This window comes from Symphalangus syndactylus, chromosome 22 (genome assembly GCF_028878055.3).
Source record: "Symphalangus syndactylus isolate Jambi chromosome 22, NHGRI_mSymSyn1-v2.1_pri, whole genome shotgun sequence".
Lineage (NCBI taxonomy): Eukaryota > Metazoa > Chordata > Mammalia > Primates > Hylobatidae > Symphalangus > Symphalangus syndactylus.
Genome location: NC_072444.2, coordinates 35,122,184 through 35,143,561, shown reverse-complemented (window position 1 = coordinate 35,143,561; position 21,378 = coordinate 35,122,184). Strand labels below are relative to the sequence as shown.

The window sequence follows — 21,378 nt, the reverse complement described above, 5'->3', positions numbered from 1 at the left end:
CCTGCCTCAGCCTCCCGAGTGGCTGGGATTACAGGCACACAGCACCACACCTGGCTAATTTTTGTATTTTTAGTAGAGACAGGGTTTCACCATGTTGGCCAGGATGGGCTCAATCTCTTGACTTCATGGTCCACCCACCTCAACCTCCCACAGTGCTGGGATTACAGACGTGAGCCACCATGCCCAGCCATGAGTTTATTAAAAGGGATATTAAATTTTTTTTTTTGAGATGGAGTCTTGCTCTGTCACCCAGGCTGGAGTGCAGTGGTGCGATCTCAGCTCACTGCAACCTCTGCCTCCTGGGTTCAAGCAATTCTCCTGCCTCGTCCTCTCAAGTAGCTGGGATTACAGGTGCCCACCACCACGCCTGGCTAATTTTTGTATTTTTAGTAGAGACAGGGTTTCACCATCTTGGTCAGGCGGATTTCAAACTCCTGACGTCAGGTGATCTGCCTGCCTTGGCCTCCCAAAGTGCTGGAATTACAGGCGTGAGCCACCACACCCGGCCTATTAAATTTTTTTTGAGACAGGGTTTTGCTCTGTTGCCCAAGCTTGAGTACAGTGATGGGGTCATGGCTCACTGCAGCCTCAAACTCCCAAGCTCACGTGATCCACGCACCTCAGCCTCTCAAGTAGCTGGGAATACAGCCATGCATCATTCTACCTGGCTAATTTTTTATTTTCATTAGAGACAAGGTCTTGCTGTGTTTCCAGGGCTCATCTTGAATTCCTGGGCTCAAGTCATCCTCCCACCTCAGCCTCCCAAGGTGTTGGCATTACAGGTATGAGCCACCATACCCAGCCTAAATCAGAATTTTTTTTTTTTTAATTTTTTTTTTTTTTTGAGACAGAGTCTTGCTCATTCGCCCAGGCTGGAGTGCAGTGGCGCAATCTCGGCTCACTGCAAGCTCCACCTCCCAGGTTCACGCCATTCTCCTGCCTCAGCCTCCAGGGTTGGCACCCGCCACCACGCCTGGCCAATTTTTTGTATTTTGAGTAGAGACGGGGTTTCACTATGTTAGCCAGGATGGTCTCGATCTCCTGACCTCGTGATCTGCCTGCCTCGGCCTCCCAAAGTGCTGGGATTACAGGCGTGAGCCACCATACCAGCCTAAATCAGAATTTTAAATGCATCTGTATGCTGTCAATAACTCAGAAGATACAGCTTTTTCATTAAGCCAACAATATCAAATTAGTTTTACTCATCAAATAATTACACACAAAAAAGATCATTCTAAGACCGAGCATGGTGGATCACACCTGTAATCCCAGCACTTTGGGAGGCCAAGGCAGGCAGATCACCTAAAGTCAGGAGTTCAAGACCAGCCTGGCCAACATGGCAAAACCCCGTCTCTACTAAAAATACAAAAATTAGCTGGGCGTGGTGGCGGGCACCTGTAATCCCAGCCACTTGGGAGGCTGAAGTGGCAGAATCACTTGAACCCAGGAAACGGAGGTTGTAGTGAGCCGAGATCATGCCACTGCACTCCAGCCTGGGCGACAGAGTGAGACTCCATCTCAGAAAAAGAAAAAAAAAAAAAAAGGCTGAGCACAATGGCTCACACCTCTAATCCCAGCACTTTGGGAGGCTAAGGTGGGCGAATCACGAGGTCAGGAGTTCGAGATCAGTCTGGCCAACATGGTGAAACCCCGTCTCTTCTAAAAATAAAAAAAATTAGCCTGGTGTGGTGGTGTGCGCCTGTAATCCCAGCTATTCAGGAGGCTGAGACAGGAGAATCGAATGAACCCAGGAGGTGGAGGTTGCAGTGAGCCAAGATGGTGCCATGGCACTCCAGCCCGGGTGACAGTGTGAGACTCTGTCTCAAAAAAAAAAAAAAATCATCCTATTTTAGGTTGACTTTATAGTTGTTGGACCTCACAACATCCGGTGGAGACAAATACAATCCTGCCTAATGAGTAAACCCAGGCAAAAATGTATGCTGCCAATTAATTTTTATGACATTTCTATTTTATTTTACAGCAAATTTAAAACCAGCTTATTTATTAAAGACTTACAGCCTGGGGGCTGGGTGTGGTGGTCACACCTATAATCCCAGCACTTTGGGAGGCCGAGGCAGCCGGATCACGATCAGGAGACCATCCTGGCTAACACACTGAAACCCCATCGCTACTAAAAATACAAAATTTAGCCGGGTGTAGTGGTGGCACGTGCCTGTGATCCCAGCTACTTAGGAGGCTGAAAATCGCTTGAACCTGGGAGGCAGAAGTTGCAGTGAGCCAAGATCGTGTCACTGGACTCCAGCCTGGGTGACAGAGCGAGACTTCATCTCAAAACAACAACAACAAAAAACAGACAATTGGATCCCAATTATATAATTATATTTCTGACAAAATGGGACACGTTCACATGGCTAAACTTTATTTGCCCAAATAGGTGATCTAATGAAGGATACAGACCAAAATTTGGGGGATCACAGTTTGTATAGGAGGTTTATTATTTAAAAGAACCTCATTTTACCATTTTTCCCATTTCAAATGATTTGGGGTTATGTATTCACATGTTTCTCCACCTCTCCCTTTCCCCCAGGACTCTTGGCTTTCAGAAGCCCCTCTGGAACGTCCCACCCAGTAAAACTCCATCCCACCAGTGCAGAAAACATGGTGCCCCTACTATAGTGGATCCAGCCTTGGAGAGGCCTCACCCTGCCTCAACACCTCTTCCTCCAGACCCTGACGGCCAGGACAGTGTCTTTTTGCCTTCAGACTAGGCAGAGCGAGGTCCCCTGAGAGAGATAAATATTGTTATTTCCCCACCCAAAGTTATTTGCGTTAGGTGAAAAATGGCCACACATTCTTTGTGGTTCCTCTCATCAAGACATATGGTCTCTTTCTCATCTCTTGAATCAGAGCAAAGCCTTGTGATTTGCTCTGATCAAAAGAACTTAGTAGAGTTGATGCTGTCCCAGCCCCAGTTCCAGGCCCAGAACCCAAGAAATCTTGCAGCTTCTACTCTCACTCTCCTGGAGCCCTAAGGCTGAAGCAGCCTGCTAGACAGGCCACATGGAAAAGAACCAGGTCACCCCAACCAACAACCTGTCACCTGCCAGACAAGTGAGTCAGGCTGTCCTAGACCATGCAGGCACAGCTGATGTGACAACTGACCACAGCTCCATGAGGGTCCCCAGGTGAGTCCAGTGCAGATTGCCAACCCACAGAATTGTGGACAAATACATGACCCGTTTTTAGCTGCCAGATTTGGGGATGGTTTGTTACACAGCAAAGGCTGATGATACACAGTTCCTCATTTCTCCTTTGGTAATGAGATCCACTTTCATTTCAGGAGGCAGTGTGCCAGTCTCAGTAGATGGAACACAATTGGTCTATCCAACCACGATAATTCTATTCCCTACTGTTTGGGAAGTGTCTAGAGTCAGACCCTCCCCACCAAGTGCAAAGAGAATGCACCTCAGCTATCCCTTCAGCCAGCGCAGCCTACTGGGGGCCAGATGTATCTTCTGGGCTCTTAGAAGTGTCAGTCAGTGCCATGGGGACTGCTCCTACAGGTCTGGTGTGGATACCCCCAGGTGCACCATGAGGTCCGAGAGGGTGGATTGCACAAGCTTGTCCAGGATGGCCCTTGCTGCAGCTACTGGTAGGCTGCGTGCCACTAATAGCCCCCAAAGGAGTAGAAGCAATCACCGCCCTAGGTCCCTTTGATCCAGGACATCAGTGGGGGACACTGTCTGGGTCTTCCTAGGTCATGTCCACAAGGTTCTGCATCTCGGCTGGGCCCAGCACAGATGGTGGCAGCCAGATGAGCAGCAGCTCAGTGGCACATTGTGCACCTGGTAATGCAGCTGGAGTGGACAGTCCCGCCCTGCACACCGTTGCAGGGCCTGGGACCCGGGGCTGCCCCAGCCCACATCCACCCTGCCCGATGCTCCTCCTGCACACAGCCCCGTTGCCGTTGCCACTGCCACTGCCCTAAAGCAAAAAAAAATTTTTTTTTTTAAGATGGAGTTTCGCTCTTGTTGCCCAGGCCGGAGTGCAATGGCGCAATCTCAGCTCACCACAACCTCTGCCTCCTGGGTTCAAGCAATTCTGCTGCTTCAGTCTCCCCAGTAGCTGGGATTACAGGCATGCGCCACCACGCCCAATTAATTTTGTATTTTTAGTAAAGATGGGGTTTCTCCATGTTGGTCAGGCTGGTCTCAGACTCCAGACCTCACATGATCCACTCGCCTCAGCCTCTCAAAGTGCTGAGATTACAGGCGTGAGCCACTGCACCCAGCCACAAATTTTTTTTTTTGAGACAGAGTCTCGCCCTGGCCCAGGCTGGAGTGCAGTTGCGCAATCTCGGCTCACTGCAAGCTCCGCCTCCCAGGTTCACGCCAATTCTCCTGCCTCAGCCTCCCGAGTAGCTGGACTACAGGCGCCCGCCACCACGTCCGGCTAATTTTTTGTATTTTTAGTGGAGACAAGGTTTGACCATGTTAGCCAGGATAGTCTCGATCTCCTGACCTTGTGATCCATCTGCCTCAGCCTCCCAAAGTGCTGGGATTACAGGAGGTGGCTTTTAATAAAGCTAGGACGGGAAGGACCACGGACACTGGTGGAAAACAGGCTCCTTCTTGGAAAGGGGTCAAGAAACTCAGACACCAGGGCGTCGGGGACCGTTTCATGGGTGCTGAAGTCATCTACCATTGCTTTTGTGGTATTTTAGAGAGAAAAGCTGAGAACCAGGTGTTGGAAATCTTTAAGGATGCCTGGGGCTTCCTTGGGTGACAGGGATCGGGGGAGAGTTGATGCCTAAAGGAGGAGGCAGGGCTTTGTGGGGCGCGTGGCCATCTGGGCGATAAATGAGGGCATCGCCCACTCCTGCCCTACGTGTACCTATTTCACGTGCGGAACACAGAGTCTAAAGGACCTACACCACCTACAACGACTATGCATCCATAATCATTAGAAATAAGAAATGTAGGCTGGGCGCGGTGGCTCATGCCTGTAATCCCAGCACTCTGGGAGGTCAAGGTGGGTGAATCACCTGAGGTCAGGAGTTCGAGACCAGCCTGGTCAACATGGTGAAACCCTGTCTCTACTAAAAATACCAAAATTAGCTAGGCATGGTGGCGGCTGCCTGTAATCCCAGCTACTCGGGAGACTGAGGCAGGAGAATCGCTTGAACCTGGGAGGCGGAGGTTGCAGTGAGCGGAGATCACGACACTGCACTACAGCCTAAGTGACAGAGCGAGACTCCGTCTCAAAAAAAAAAAAAGTTTTGAGAACTGTGCCGTCTGACAAAGTGTGCACTGAACATAAGAGGTTGTTTAAACTTAAGTTTAATGGCCAGGCACGGTGGCTCACACTTGTAATCCCAGCACTTTGGGAGGCCAGGCGGGCGGATCACGAGGTCAGGAGATCGAGACCATCCTGGCTAACACGGTCAAACCCCATATCTACTAAAAATACAAAAAGTAGCCGGGCGTGGTGGCGGGTGCCTGTAGTCCCAGCTACTTGGGAGGTCGAGGCAGAAGAATGGCGAGAACCCGCGAGGCGGAGCTAGCAGTGAGCAGAGATCGCGCCACTGCACTCCAGCCTGGGCGACAGAGAGAGACTCCGTCTCAAAAAAAAAAAAAAAAAGTTTAACTGAAATATAAAACGGAGGTCCTCAGTCACAGCAGCTGCAATTAAAGCATCCCGTGTGGGGGGCCCTAATTAGGGGAAAGGAGTGGGGCTGGAGGGAGCAGGGGAATGCAAAGACAGGAAGGAGATGGGCTGTGGCTCTTCCTTTCTGTATGGCCCTCCTGAACAAGTAACGCATGTGACTCACAAACTTCCTGCTCACCATCAAACGCCTCAAATTACCAAACACCCTGGCTGGCAGGAGAACGCAGGTGAAGCTCCCTGCTGCCTTGGCGTTGGCCATCAGCCCAGGAGCCACCCTATAAAACGCCCAGCAAGCCTTTGTGTCCATGCAGTTGGCTTCTCTTGCTGGCTGCCCATTGCCTCCTTGCAACATATTTTCCTGCTTTCACTAACATATCTGCCTTTCTCTACCTACAACTGTCTTAGTAAATTTTTTTTTTTTTTTGAGACAGAGTCTCACTTGGTCACCCAGGCTGGAGTGCAATGGCGCAATCTCGGCTCACTGCAACCTCTGCCTCCCAGGTTCAAGTGATTCTCCTGCCTCACCCTCCAGAGTAGCTGGGACTACAGGTGCCTGCCACCATGTCCCGCTAATTTTTGTATTTTTAGTAGAGACGGGGTTTCACCATGTTGGCCAGGCTGGTTGGTCTCCAACTCCTGACCTCAGGTGATCCGCCTGCCTCGGCCTCCCAAGGTGCTGGGATTACAGGCATGAGCCACCGCACTCGGCCGGCCGACGGTAAATTCTTTTACGCCCGTGCCACTGGCCCAAACAGTTGTCGCTGTCTCGAGACACAGTGTCCACAGTGACTCATAGCTACTGTGTCCACAGGATATGATGAAGCCCATTAACTACGAATGTGACCTTATTTGGAAATAGGGATCTTTGCAGGCGTAATCAAATGAAATGAGGTCATGTTGAATTAGTGAGGGCCCTCCTGCTGTCAATGGTGCTGTGCCACAGGGAAACATGCATTGCTTTTCCTCCCTGTTTCATGACACACAGCTCCTGAAATCCTTGGATTAGCCAGGTGGCGGGTGCCTGTAGTCCCAGCTACTTAGGAGGCTGAGGCAGGAGAATGGCATGAACTCAGGAGGCGGAGCTTGCAGTGAGCAGAGATCACGCCACTGCCCTCCAGCCTGGGCGACAGAGCGAGACTCCGTCTCAAAAAAAACAGAACTCCTTGGTGTGGGAAACCCCACACTCCTGGGACACAGAAGTGTGGACTGTTGAGTGAGAGAAGAGGAAAACAGCACTTCGTTTTTCCCAATATTACAGGTATCTTTATAAAAGAAAGGAGAGAGATCTGGACACAGTGATGGTGGAGACAGGCAGAGAGATCAACCTGTGAGGATGGAGGCACAGACTGGGCTGATGCGTCTACAACCCAAGGATCACCAAGAGAAGCTGGCCGGGCATGGTGGCTCACGCCTGTAATCCCAGCACTTTGAGAGGCCAAGGCAGGTGGATCACCTGAAGTCAGGAGTTGGAGACCAGCCTGGCCAACAATGGTGAAACCCCGTTTCTACTAAAAATACAAAAATTAGCCAGCCGTGGTGGTGCATGCCTGTAATCTTAGCTATTCGGGAGGCTGAGGCAGGAGAATCACATGAACCCAGGAGGCGAAGGTTGCAGTGAGCCAAGATCATGCCATTGCACTCCAGCTTGGGTGACAGAGTGATACTCTGTCTCAAAATAAATAAATAAATAAATGAAAATGAAACAAACAGGCCGAATGTGGTGGCTCACACCTGTAATCCCAGCACTTTAGGAGGCCGAGGCAGGCGGATCACCTGAGGTCAGGAGTTCAAGACCAGCCAGGCCAACATGGTGAAACCCCGTCTCTACTAAAATACAAAAAATTAGCCGGCCGTGGTGGCGCAGGCCTGTAGTCCCAGCTACTTGGGAGGCTGAGGCAGGAGAATCACTTGAACTCGAGAGGCGGAGCTTGCAGTGAGCCAAGATGGCGCCACTGCACTCCAGCCTGGCGACAGAGCCAGACTCTGTCTCAATTAAAAAAAAAAAAAAAAGAAAAGAAACAAGGCTGGGCGCAGTGGTTCACACCTGTAATCTCAGCACTTTGGGAGGCCGAGGCAGGTGGATCACGAGGTCAGGAGATCAAGACCATCTTGGCTAACACGGTGAAACCCCGTCTCTACTAAAAATACAAAAAAATTAGCCAGGTGTGGTGGCGGGCGCCTGTAGTCCCAGCTACTTGGGAGGCTGAGGCAGGAGAATGGTGTGAACCCGGGAGGCGGAGCTTGCAGTCAGCCGAGATCACGCCACTGCACTCCAGCCTGGGCGACAGAGCGAGACTCCGTCTCAAAAAAAAAAACAAAAAACAAAATTAGCAGGGTGTGGTGGCACACGCCTGTAATGCCAGCTACTCAGGAGGCTGAGGCAGGAGAATCACTTGAACCTGGGAGACAGAGGTTGCAGTGAGCCGAGATCACACCACTGACTCCAGCCTGGGCGACAGAATGAGTCTTTCAAAAAAAAAAACATAAAGTGGCCTGTAATCCCAGCAGTTTGGGAGGCTGAGGTGGGAGGATCACTTAGTTTAGGAGTTCAAGACCAGCTTGGGCAACACAGTGAGATCTCCCATCTCTTAAAAAAAAAAAAAAAGAAAAGAAAAAAAAAAGAAAAGTGACTGTTGATGATACCACTTGGAAAAGATCCATAAAGTCCAAAGGAGAAGGAGAGCCCAAGGGATGGGCACCACAGTCCTGGGAGAGGCCACAGTCCTGCCTGGAAAGAAAGTGGGGGTGCTTGCCACCCTTCAGACTTTTGGCCCATTGGAAAGTAGGGGCCCCCTCACGCCGTCTAAGGGCTCCCTTCTTAGGGTCAAGGCTAGAGGCCCTCGTGCCAGGTACCCAGGACTTGCTGGACTGGCCAAATCCTGCACCTGCCAGGTCAGGGTCTCCAGCAGCTCCTGGCCATTCCTGAGCACCCCCATCCAGTAGTCAAGACCCCCATCCTAAGCGAGCATGGAACCACCAGCCTCACAGCCCTCTGTTCCTCCCAGGAGGCCTAGAGCCCATCCCTCCTGGGGCACCTGGGGAGACAGCAGGGCCCGGCTGCCTGCATCCAGACCACGCAGGGCCTCCAGCTCCCGTACTCACCATGGCTATGGGCCCTGCAGTTGGCTAAGATGGGGCCATCGCTGTGGGCCAGGCTCCGGAGGTGAGCAGGGAGGCCTAGGGTTCTGTTTTGGACACAGAAGGCGTGAGAGGCCCGAGTGATCGAAGTGAAAACTTCAAGGGCATCTTGTCTCAGCAGGGTTGGGCTGGGACGCGGCTCCAGGGGTCTCGGCCCAGGGCAGTTCAAGCTGTAGTAACAATGGCTCCAGTTCTCATCTCTACCTGGCTGTTTCCATTCCACAACGGAGGCACTGAAAGGCTCCTGCCTCCCAAAGGGCAGGCACGGATGAGCCAGGATGAAGCTGGGGCAGCTTCCGAGTCAGGGCAGGTCCCTTACGCTCCACACTGGAAAAGCGTATCCCTCCAGGCACCAGCGAGAAAGGTCAGGTGGAGCCGTCTGCCCTCCAGCTCCACGGCACATGGCGGTTGCTGCGCTGAGAGCCACATCCACCCACCTCCCCCACCTAGTCTGGGCCACCAAGTCTGAAGAAGAGCAGAGAGCCATGGTCCAGAGAGAGAGCAGGGTGGGGAGAGACAGAGAGACACGGAGAGAGCAGAGCGGGGAGAGACAGAGACAGAGAGACAGAGACAGACAGAGACAGAGAAAGACAGGGACAGAGAGACATGGAGAGAGACAGAGAGGCAGAGAGAGACAGAGAGATAGAGAGAGACAGAGAGATGGAGAGAGGCAGAGAGAGACAGAGAGAGAGCGATAGAGACGGAGAGAGGCAGAAAGAGATGGAGAGAGACAGAGAGAGAGGCAGATAGACAGGGACAAAGAGAGATGGAGACAGGCAGAGACAGAGACAGATGGAGACAGAGAGGCAGAGAGACAGAGACACAGAGAGACAGAGAGAGGGAGAGAGGCAGAGAGATAGGGACAGAGAGAGATGGAGAGAGACAGAGACAGATACAGAGAGAGGCAGAGAGAAAGAGACAGAGAGGCAGAGAGAGACAGAGACAGAGACAGAAAGAGATGGAGCGAGATGGAGACAGGGACAGAGAGATAGGGACAGAGAGAGATGAAGAGAGACAGAGAGACAGAGACAGAGCCAGAGACAGAGAGATCCATGGGAAGGAGAGGGAGAGAATGCAGACAGACAGAGAGAGGGGAGGAGGCTCCTCCAGGTGGAGCAGAAGGAAAGAACCTTCGGGGGGGGGGACTGGAAGGTTCACCACTGACCTTTCAGGTGCACCAGGTCAGAGGGAGGGGTTGGGGGTCCCTATGCCTCTGGGAGGATAATGGGGCCAGCCGGGAAGGTGGCCAGCTAGGGAACGAGCAGTCTGTGCGAGTGACCATGAACTCAGATGCAGACACTCCCCCCCCGGCAGGGACGCCCACTCCCAGGCTTGTCCCCTGGGCCCTGCAGGCTGCTCAAGCCACTTCTGCAAACCCTCAGCTGGACTCCTCAGCTGGACTCCAGACCTCTGAGAAACCCCCAGAACTGACAGGACAGGCCTGTGGCTATAGTCGGTGTGAGCCTAAGCTCACAAACAAGCCGGAATCCCGCCGCAGGCCAGGGAGCCTCCGAAACTTTCTGGCCGCTCCCCAAGGAGCCATGCTGCCCCAGCTCCCTGGACGCTGCCTTTGCTGGTAGAAGACATGGAAACACCCTCGCAGGTGGCCAGGGCAGAAGGCGGCTGGAACGGGAAGCCCCCCACTCCCACCAGGCCGTCTAGACACATCGCTGCACACCCCCTCTTGGGATGAGTCACTCCTCAGAGCTGGGCTCCTCCTCCCCCTCCCCGTTCCCCCCCCACCCTCCCCCTGCCTGTTTTTGCTTCCTCAGGGTCACCCCTGGCTGCAGGTGCCTCAAGGACAGCCTGGAAGAGGCTGTGGGGGAGGGAGGGTGGCATTCAGCCCAGGAAACACACAGGAGCCCCAGGCTGTCCTCTGCCCACCGTCCCCACCTCAGCTCTAGCTCTGCACAGGGAGGCCCAGGCAGGGAGGCGAGGCCCTCCGGAGCAGCCTAATTGTGGCTGTCACAGTTCAAGTGGGTCACCGTGGGAATGGTCTATTTCTAAGCACGATAGGTACCACCTCCCCCATCCCCCGCCAACACAGCTGGCCCAGGACAAGAAGGTGCAGAGACAAGCAGCAGGCACCCTGCCTGTCCTGCTAGGAACTGCAAGGCAGCGTGCCGCACACGCTGCCTGGGCCAATGCCACCCAGGCCAGGAGAGGGTTCAGGGCCAGCCACCAGCCAATACCCAAGGGTCCCGGGGGAGCTGGGGAGAAGGGGAATCCACTTTTTCCTTCCCTCCCCCCTCCCAAATAACACACAGAGAGCACTGTTGGTCTGAGGATGATGGACATTTAGACACTTGAGCCAGGTTTGCGCCTGACCAGCGCCACGCAGGGGTGGGCGGAGCGAAGACACAGAGGTGGGCTGCAGGTGTCACGGGGCACCAACCAGGGCCCAGGGTGGCTGGGGTGAGGGTGGGTGTTTGGCCAGTGACCAGGAGGAGCCAGGTCAAGTCCAGGTGGTCAGTGCCAGGAGCTCCAGGAGGGGAGGGCAGTGCCATAACCCTCCTGGTGTCCAGCATCACCAGGCGGTCGTCACAGAAAGCAACCTCGGCCCGGGGCCTGGGTCTGCAGCAGGTGGGCAGGGTCAGCTTTTCTTCCATGGCGGGTGGCATTGTCCGGGCCGGATCCTGGCTCTCAACCCCTGGGCATGCAAAGGCTAGGGGTGGTGCTGTCAGTCACACCGTTGCCACCAAGGTCCCCTGGGTCGGCTGAGGCTGGGGATCCAGGCCGCGGTGGAAAGTAGGGCTGCTCAAGGCTAGTATCTAAGCTTCTGCCCTGGGACCCAGTGTTGATGGCCGCCATCTGCCCCCACTCCCACAGGGTCCTAGTCAGAGGCCGCACACACAAAAGGGGTACCCGGCCCGGGAGAACCACCAGCCACCCGGGGTCTGAGAACACTCACCCTGGCCGCTGGGCCAGGCCTGCCATGTCATGGCTCCCGGCTGGTTCAACACCCTAAACGGTACAGAGCGCTGCAGGCCCTCGCCTCATGCTTCTGCAGCGCTTGAGGGTGAAGGTGTCTCCAAGGGGACGCTGGCCAGATGTATGGAGGGGCCGGCCAATCTCAGGGCCACAGACCCCCCCTGGACAGCAGAGGGTGTTGGCTCCTGCAGTGGGCCCGAGATACTAAGGCACGAAGCTAACCTAAGCCCAGTGGGGTGGGGCGGGGCAGGACAGGCTTGGAGAGCTGCGCCCCAGGCCTGCAAAGCACAGTGACCGAGCAATGACGACGGTCTGTCTGGGACAATTTGGCACAGGATGGAGGTGCAGGGTGATCCGGAGTGCCCATGGCTCTTGCTGGAAGGGGCTCCATGCCCTGGCCGCCTCTATGAAGGCCTGTGGAGAGCGGGGAAAGCCCTGGATGCGGCTGGCACAGTAGCGCAAGCCCAGGGTCCAATCCGGGGCCAGAGTCTGGGAGTCTGACGCCCGGCTGGGAAGGGCGTGTGATGATGCCAAAGTGCCGGAGCCGTCGCCAGCAGGTCCTCCTCCGCGGGGATATTAAGGAGGCAGCAGGAATGAGGAGAGGAGAGCGGGCGGAGGACCTGGGAGCTCAGGCGCCCTCAGGCAGGTGGCGCCCAGGTGGGCAGGCGGCCTCGCCCTTCAGGGGTGTCTGCGCAGGCCGGGGCGCGCTAGGGCCGGGCGCATGAGGTTCTCGGTGATGTAGGCCACCAGCAGGCAGATGACCACCAGCATGACGCAGATGGAGCCGCCCACCGCCGTCATGGCCACCACGATGTCCTGCATGCCGGCCGGCTCGGCGGTGAACTCCACGCACTCGGCGGGCTCGGGGGTCTCTGGCGCGGCGGCGGCGGCGGGCCCAGCACGCAGCGGCAGCGGCTGCAGGCACAGGCGGTAGAGGACGCCGTCGTGCACGTCGGGCAGCAGGTAGTCGCGGCAGGAGGCCCCGAGGAGCACGCGCTCGCACGGGAAGCGCGTGTAGGCGCCGCGCCACGAGCAGTTGAGCGCGAAGGCGCGCACGCGGCGCGCGGCGGCCGGGGCCAGGCGCCACTGCAGGAGGACGCTGCGGTTGCGCAGGACGCTGGCGCGCAGGGAGCGGCCGGCCGGGGCGTGCAGCGCGCAGCCCGGAGCCTGGCAGCGGAAGCCGCGCGCGGGGCTGCGGAAGCACAGGCGCCCGCCGCCCGCCTCGGGGCCCTCGGGCAGAACCTTGTAGGGGCACCAGGGCGCGTCGGGGGTCGGCTCCCAGCCCGGCGGCGTCGGGGCGGCCGCGGCGCAGGGCGGCGGCGCGCAGGCGGCCAGCAGCAGCAGCAGCGGCGGGGCGCGCATCCTGCGGCTGGGCCGGGCGCGGCGGGGCCACGGGGCGCGGCGCTGGGTCACGCGGGCCGCGCCGCCGCCGTCCCCGCTGCCCGCTCCCCGCGATCCCCGGCGCGCCGCGCCCTCCGCCGCCGCCCGCTCCGACCCGCCCCCGCGCCCCGTGCGCGCTCGGACCCGGCGCGGCGGCGGAGGCGGGGCCGCCCCTCGCCCCGCCCCCCTTAACCCTCGCCGGGCCGCAGCCTGCGGGTGCGGGGGATCTGGGGTGGGGAGGAGGAGGGGGACGCAGCGAGGCGGCCGGAGTGCCGGTGGGGCTAGGGTGCGGGCAGGGGCGCGGGGTGCGGGCAGGGGCCGGGGTGCGGGTAGGGCCGCCGCTCTCCCGGCTTCCCGCCTAGTGAGCGCACCTTGGACCCTTGCGGCTTTTCCGAGCCGAAACTCACGGGCTGTGGCCGGCTTCGTTTCGCGTCGTGCAGCTCCGCGACCGCTCGTGGCCACACCAGTCGGAGACTTCGTGCTTTACGATGGGGGCGCAGCGGTCTGGCACGCGCAGGACCCCGGGCCTTGCACCCCAACGCTGGCCGCCCTGGACCCGCGGCGGGGACCCGCGCAGTCAGGGTACTTGCCCATACCGATGGGGTGGGGACCAGCACGGAGCATTTCCTTCGCCCTGCGGCTTCTGTTCCTTTCAGGACGGACAGCGCCCACCCGGAGGAAAGCCTGACAGACGAGACTTAGCAAGATGAGAACTCCCTTCGCTCCGCAGGCAGCGGAGGCAGCTGCAGGGCGCTGACCTTCCCTGCCTCATTGCCTCCCCTCCTCCGCCAGATGCGCTCTGGGGGGCCCTCCCGATGGCTGCGGGGAGATCAGGGCTGGACAAAGGGAATCCAGCGGGGGAGTAGGTGGCACCGACGGGGGAGGGGAAGGCGGGACGCACCCCAAGATCCCGGCCCCTCATTCCCATCCCTGCATAGATCACCCAGCAACCAGGACACCCCTCCAGGGCCAGTACTACAGCCAGGGACTGTGTATGCAGACGTGGCCCGGCCTGGCGGGCCTGCCCTGACTGGAAAGGAAGTCAAGCCGTGCACCTAAGGCTGGGCTGGCACCTCCGCTGAGCCAGCTCTGGGTCTGCAGGGGTGGGGAGGGGTCTCTGGCAACTGGACCCTGAGCTCCTGCAACCCCTTCCTGTGCTCTCCTTGCCTGGGGGAAGAGTGAGGAGAGGCTGGCTATTCTGCTCACGGTGTCCTTGGTCCCTGACCTCTGGATGGCCATGTCTCCGCCCACCACGGAGTCCCCCACCTCCCAGCCTCACGAACTCATGGTCATCTTGAAAAACCCAGGGCAGTGGTCAGGCCCCCACAGGATCTCAGGGGCTCTGCCAGAGCCCAGGCCCAGTGGTCAGGCCCCCACCAACTGCGGTCACGGTGCACCTCCGTCCCCGGCATGGAGGGCCCTGACGCCCTACACCAGCCTGTTGGGCCGCTGGCAGGGTCTGCTGAGGCCTCTGTGCCTGTCGCAGAGAGGTTGGGGGCAGAGACCTTGGGAGAGGCGCTCCCTGCCCCTTGCCCCCAGCTCCCACCTCTGCTTAGGAAGGGCAGACCTTGGGCTCTGACTCTTGCCCCAGTGTCGTGAGGTGACTCAGGGGCTGCCCCAGGGAAGCAGAGAGTGATGGTGACTCAGGGGACCCCCACGTCCTTGCCCAGAACTCCCCAGGGGTTCAGCCAGCCTACTGCCACCAGTTTCCAGTGGAAGCCCCTCAGCCCCCCAGCCCCCAGGTGTGAGGGCATGGGCAGTGGGGCAGGGCAGGAGCCTGGATGACAGTGTATGGGGTGGGGGGCCCCCAACTATCTTGGCATGTTGTCCTGAGGACAGCTGGGGCCTTCACCCTGTGCCGTGACCATTCCAGCTTCTTGTAGCAGCACCTCCATTTCCCTCTGGGCAGCCACCTTTATCCATCCTCAGGTCATGGGGAGCTTGGGTGGGGTTGACACTCCCCTGCCTAGGAGTTGGCAGATGACCTGGGCCCGGCCAGCCAGGCTGGACCCCTTAACCTCAAGGCCTTTGCTGAAGCTCATGTGAAAGGGACGACTGCCCCTGACAGGTGTTGGATTCCAGCTGCTGTGGCCCTGAAGGTGGGTGGTGGGAAGAACGGGAGAATGAAGCCAGCCTTGGGAGAGGCAGGACACCAGCCCGGCCCAGCTGCTTCCAGCATCTGGATCCCGCCTCACCTGAAGCCAGCCACCTCCTGGACTGCAAAGTCATCGTCAACACCGAAACACAGGGTTTCTCAACATTGCAACCGAGGGTTCCAGGGTGTCGTGGCTGCAGACCCTGCAGACCCCTATGAAGACGGTCCTGCCTGCCTTGCATCGGGCCTCTAGCTAGGGACTGTGGTTGCAGACGTAGTTCTGGGACTGAGCTCCTGGTGAGAGGCCAGTGGCGAGGGAAGAGGGACCAGCAGAGAAAAGAGTGGAGCCTCGGGCTGCTAGCAGAGTGGCAGAAACCGAGTTTGCGAGAGGAAAACATTGTTTCCCGTGGCCTCCTGCTAAGCCATGGGGAGCCAGGTATTGTGAAGTCCAGCTGGGGCCGACCCTAAGGAAGGAAGGAGGGAAGGGGACAGGGAGGAGCGAGGAGGAGGGGGAGGGAGTGACCTCTGCTTAGCACCTGCACTTGGGCAGCGGTGGCCTTTCAGGCGCACACGCTTCCCCCCCTGGAGCGCCGTCTCCAATGCTGTTTGTACACACACCAGCATCCTGACAGTCACTAAATGTTTTCTTTAAATGAGTTCATTTTTTCACCTAGAGTGCTTTCTAAAAGCAGATCATGATCGTGAATAGTAAGTATCATTTCCATAAATAGAAGGTGTCAGAAAAATAACTATCAGACGTTTTTGGCTTCTTGTCTTGCTTGGAAGTATCACATCGTCTCTGAAATGCTGTCCATCTGCTTCCCAGTTTGGCCCATCCTCTGCCGTAGCTTGAGACCCGCCCAGGTGGTCCCTGCTTGATGAGTGGGTCCCCTGTCCTCTCAGACCCTACTTCTGCCCCCGGAGGGGTATCTGTCCAGGGGACCCCTCAGAGGTCCCACCCAGCCACTCCTGATCTCCTCTCCACACAGGTGACTGGGCCATGGGGGCTCGTGGGCAGCCCTGGCCAGGGCTCAGTCCTCACTGTAGCAAGGAAGCTGCTGGCCCTCTAGGCAGGCCGCCCTCTGGGAACCCCTCTTCTCTCCAACTGCCCCAGCTCCAGGACGGTTAGAAATGCTTTTGCCTGGCAGGGGAAGGCTGGACCAGTAACGATGGAAGTCTCCAGCAACAGTGGAGATATGGGGGCAGGGAAGCTTCCGGACAAGGTGTCCTCCTGGCCTCGGCCTTGATGGAGCCTTGCAGCTGGCACGGTGCCTGCTGGGATTTGAGCATGTGGGGACCTGGGGAACGGCTCCAATGCTTAGGAGCTGTGAGAACAAGAGCTCCAGGGCAGCAGTCACCCGCTTCTCATGGCCCTCATGACCAGCAGCCCCTTTACCCTGGGAGCTGGGTGCCAGCTTCAGCATCCTGGCACACACGTCTCCCTTAGGGCTCCCGGGAGCCACCCTTTCCTGCCCCTGTGGGTCTCCTGTTTCTCCAGCAGTAGTGACCGCTTTCTCTTCCAGAAATGTGCCCCTGTGAGCCCTTCACAACCTCTGGTCATGCCTCCAAAATTCCAGGGAGGGGACAGAGCCCCTGGTGGAGAGGCGGGTGCCCCCCACCCTCACTGCGTCTCCGCAGGTGCTGGGTAGGAGTGACCTTCAGTGGGTGCCCCATTCTCACCAGATTCTGGGCTCGGAGCCCGGGCCAAATGCTGACCTCAGTGGGATCCGAACCTGAAAGCCCCTCTCTGGGGTGACTTTCTCAAGTGCTGTCCTCAGTCTCCCTGGGCTCTCGCAGGACGGGGTCCAAGTGCCTGCAGGTGCCTCAGCCCAACCACTGAAGCAGATGGCACCTTGGCCCGGGCATCTCTGTGGCCCGAGCTGGGGGAGGAGGTGATCTCCTGGGTCCCATCCCAAGAGCATCCACAGCGGCATCGCCAGTGGAGGGGGGAAGCTGAGGGGCCCCACAGACCCCAGGCCCAGGGCTCGGTGGCTGCAAGAGCTGGGAGGAGCCCCATCTTCCAGGGCCTTCAGGGAGGGTGGAGAGGACTCTGTCCCAGCAGCTGCCCGTTTCCTGCAGTGCTGGCTGCTTGTTACCATGAGACACAGGTACCCCAGAGCTGAGCTCGTGCCTGCCAGAGCCTTTGGCCAACTAACCCCCCATCCTTTGGGCCTTTCTTTTGTTTCGCTTCTTTTCTTTGCTGCTGGGTTTTTTTTTTTTTTTTTTTGGTAGCGACAGAGTCTCCTGTGTTGCCCAGGGTGGTCGCACACTCCTGGCCTGGAGTGATTCTCCTGCCCGGGCTGGGATTACCGGCATGAGCCTGGCCTGCAGCATTTTGAAGCATGTTTCTAGGGCAGGTGGTCAGCAGACCGGAAGCCACAGCCCCACCACCCAGGCCTCTGTTTTCTCCCTGGTAGAGCAGGGATGGAGCAGCTCCGGCTTCCAGGGTCCCCCTGAGGAAGCCCAGCCCACCCAGTTCTGAGCAATGGGGGTTGGGCAGTTTCTCCAGGTCCAATGGTTCCATTAGACCCAAGTGGGCTGGAGCACAGTGGACCCTCGGGGCTCACAGCAGACCCTCAGAGCTCACAGTGGACCCTCGGGGCTCAGAGTGGACCCTCAGGCCCTCACAGTGGACCCTCAGGGCTCACGGTGGACCCTCGGGGCTCACAGCGGACCCTCAGGTGCTCAGATACTTTCCACTTAGGAAAGGAGCTATGCCTCTTGGTGGCCAGGTCACATAGGAAGTGAGCCTAGCCTGGAACCCGCCCCTTGACTACCTGACCTCTAGTATAGACAGGTGGCGAGTCGGCAGGTGAGGGGCAGCAGCCAGGCCCAAAGGGCCACTGACCACTGGCTGTCCCCTGGTGCAGAGAGGAAAACAGGCTCAGAGGGCCCATGAGGCCAGAAAGTAGAGTCAGGTCCCACCGAGGGGCTTCTGCTGCTCCAAGACCCTGTGGAGGGAACCTGGAAGTGGAGGGACCTGCCCAGGAGGCTGAGCCTTGGCAAGATGGCAGCTTTGGCCTAAAATGCATCAAACTGAGCAGAAAGAAAGAGTGGTGAGCAAAGTAGAATCTGCTTGTTTCCAAGGATCAGCGAGAAGGCACATGTGAAGCTCACCCAGGTTCTGTCTGTTTCTGCTCTCGTACAAAGACCCCATATGGAGCCAGTGACAACCGGGGCCCATGGGGAAGGCAGGATGAGGATTGGGTCATGCTGCTCAGCACAGGGTCAGCTGGCTGGACTAGGGTGAGCTGGCCAAGCACGGGGTGGGCTGGTCAGGTGTGGGCTGGGCTGGTCAGGTGTGGAGTGGGCTGGTCAGGTGTGGGCTGGGCTGCTCAGGTGTGGGATGGGCTGCTCAGGTGTGGGGTTGGCTGGTCAGGTGTGGGCTGGACTGGTCAGGCATGGGGTCAGCCTGGCCCCTGCCCGCTGGCTGCTCCGGCGGGCTCCACCACGGCGTCAGAATGTCCGTGGTGCTCCCGTTCCTGCTGCATGTGTCATTAGGTCCTCTTTTCCGCCACAGGTACCATATCCTGTTCTTTGGAAAAGCTCTACTCTGCCCGTTCCCTAATCTTTGATGTGCTTAAGCTCTGCAGGCCTATTTTTTTTTCTTTTTCTTAAAACATTTTCTTTTCAGGAACCTGCCAGTTCAGGGAGGCCCGTCTTTCTAGAAGGTTAACAGGAACTTCCAGCCTCCAGCCTACTTAGTGACCAGCTGCTGGAGAAAGGTGAGCAGCCCCTGCTGTCCACATCTCCACAGGGGTCACTGAGAGCACTCACAGGGTCCCCCTCCACCTGGAGCAGAGAATTCGGAGGAGCCTGTCTTGCTCTCTTTTCTGATGTTGTTAAACTATGCTTGGGCCTGCCCTTTGCTCAAAGGGGCTTTCTACACAGCTGGACTTCTGAGGTGGGACCTGCCACGTGCTAACTCTAGCACTCGGAGTGGCCTCTGCCACTGGCAACGTTCTGTCCTCAAAATCTCCAATGTGGCCTCTCTCCTGAAAGGCATATGTGTGACTTCTTTGTGAAGCCGGAAGAAAGTTCTGGAACTTCCCCTTCTCCTTTGGTGGAAAGTTACACTAACTGTCATGATGTTGTTGATTTCCTTTTTTTTTTTTTTTTTTTTTGAGACGGAGTCTCACTCTGTTGCCCGGGCTGGAGTGCAGTGGCGTGATCTTGGCTCACTACAGCCTCTGTCTCCTGGGTTCAAGTGATTCTCCTGCCTTAGCCTCCCAAGTAGCTGAGATTACAGGCGCCTGCCACCACACCTGGCTAATTTTGTATTTGTAGTAGAGATGGGGTTTCACCATTTTAGCCAGGCTGCTCTTGAACTCCTGACCTCAGATGATCCGCCCACCTCAGCCTCCCAAAGTGCTGGGATTCCAGGCGTGAGCCACCACGCCCGGCCTTGGTTCCTTCTTAAGCAGAGCTGAGTCTCTGTCTCTGTCCACACCAGTGCCTCCTGGGCCTTTCTGAGCACATGTGGCTGGCATCCCTTCCCATCTCTGCTCCCTGTGGCAGGCAGCAGTCTTGCTGTGTCCCCGGCACCTCTGCAAAGCACAGCCACAACGCATGCTGAATGCATCAACATGCAGAATTCACTCACGGGTCATACAGTTAGTCAAAAATGTCGAGGCCCTGCCAGGTGGAGAGATGGGAGAGAATACGGATCCCTCCATGAGTCCAAGCCTGGCGTGCACTCCCCTCAGGCCTCCTCCTTCTGTGCTCCAGGTTTTCTGTTTCAAGGCTGCTCTTCACTTCCTTACTGTGTGTCAGCTCAGTCATGGATTTTAAACAATGCTTTCCATGTATATGTATAATATATATATAATTATATATATGTATTATATATGTATAATATGTATGTGTATAATATATATTATATATGTATTATATATGATATGTATAACATATGTATAATATATCTTCATAATATATTATATAGTATAATATATATAATATGTATGATATATATGTATAATATATAATATGTAGAATATATATAATTATATATATATAATATATATGTTTGTTTAGATGGAGTCTTGCTCTGTCACCCAGACTGGAGTGCAGTGGTGCAATCTCGGCTCACTGCAACCTCTGCCTTCCAGGTTCAAGCCATTCTCCTGCCTCAGCCTCCCGTGCTTTCCATATTTTATACAGATTGTTTGCCAGGCACAGTGGCTCACACTCGTAGTCCCAACTACCTGGGAGGCTGAGGCGGGAGGATCCCTTGAGCCTAGGAGTTTGAGGCTGCAGTGAGCTATGATCGCACCACTGCACTCCAGCCTGGGGAACAGAACAAGATCCCCATCTCTAAAAAATAGGCCGGGTGCGGCAGCTCATGCCTGTAATTCCTGCACTTTGGGAGGCTGAGGCAGGCAGATCGCTTGATGTCAGGATTTGGAGACTAGTCTGGGCAGCACAGTGAGACCCCGTCTCTACAAAATGTACCAAAAAAAAAAATTAGCTGGGTGTGGTGGCACGAGCCTGTAATCTCAGCTACTCAGGAGGCTGAGGAAGGAGAATCGCTTGAGCCTGGGAGGTCAAGGCTGCAGTGAGCCGTGATCACGCCACTGCACTCCAACCTGGGCGACAGAGACCCTGTCTCAAAAATAATAATGATACCAATAAAACACATTATACAGATCTTTTATTGTTTCATTGAGAAGATCTTTCAGGTGACCTGACTTACCATATTGCTGAAAATAGTCATTGATTTACTTATTCATTTGATTTTCATGCAGGGGCCAAACCTGGTCCACAAATACGTTATAAAAGTAGGTAACTGTGGCCGGGCACAGTGGCTTACGCCTGTAATCCCAGCACTTTGGGAGGCCGAGGCGGGCAGATCACAAGGTCAGGAGATCAAGACCAGCCTGGCTAATATGGTGAAACCCCGTCTCTACAAAAAATACAAAAAAATTAGCTGGGCATGGTGGCGGGCGCCTGTAGTCCCAGCTACTCAGGAGGCTGAGGCAGGAGGATGGCATGAACCCAGGAGGTGGAGCTTGCAGCGAGCCGAGATCGTGCCACTGCACTCCAGCCTGGGTGACAGAGCGAGACTCTGTCTCAAAAAAAAAAAGTAGGTACCGGCTGGATGCAGTGGCTCACGCCTGTAATCCCAGCACTATGGGAGGCCGAGGCGGGTGTATCACTTGAGGTCAGGAGTTCAAGACCAGCCAGGCCAATATGGTGAAACCCCGTCT

General features: G+C 56.5%; 1 protein-coding gene across 1 annotated transcript; it reads right to left on the bottom strand.

Moving 5' to 3' along the window:
- Positions 1 to 11,042: 11,042 nt before the first annotated feature.
- On the bottom strand, positions 11,043 to 13,195 carry FNDC10 (fibronectin type III domain containing 10). Its single transcript, XM_055261974.1, has one exon. It carries the CDS (start codon positions 13,057 to 13,059, stop codon positions 12,376 to 12,378), a length of 684 nt encoding a protein of 227 aa, XP_055117949.1. The 5' UTR covers positions 13,060 to 13,195; the 3' UTR covers positions 11,043 to 12,375.
- Between the last annotated feature and the right edge of the window lie 8,183 nt (positions 13,196 to 21,378).

Bases quoted from the DNA above. Each gene is read 5' to 3' on its own strand.
- FNDC10 (XM_055261974.1), bottom strand. From the start codon at position 13,059: ATGCGCGCCCCGCCGCTGCTGCTGCTGCTGGCCGCCTGCGCGCCGCCG.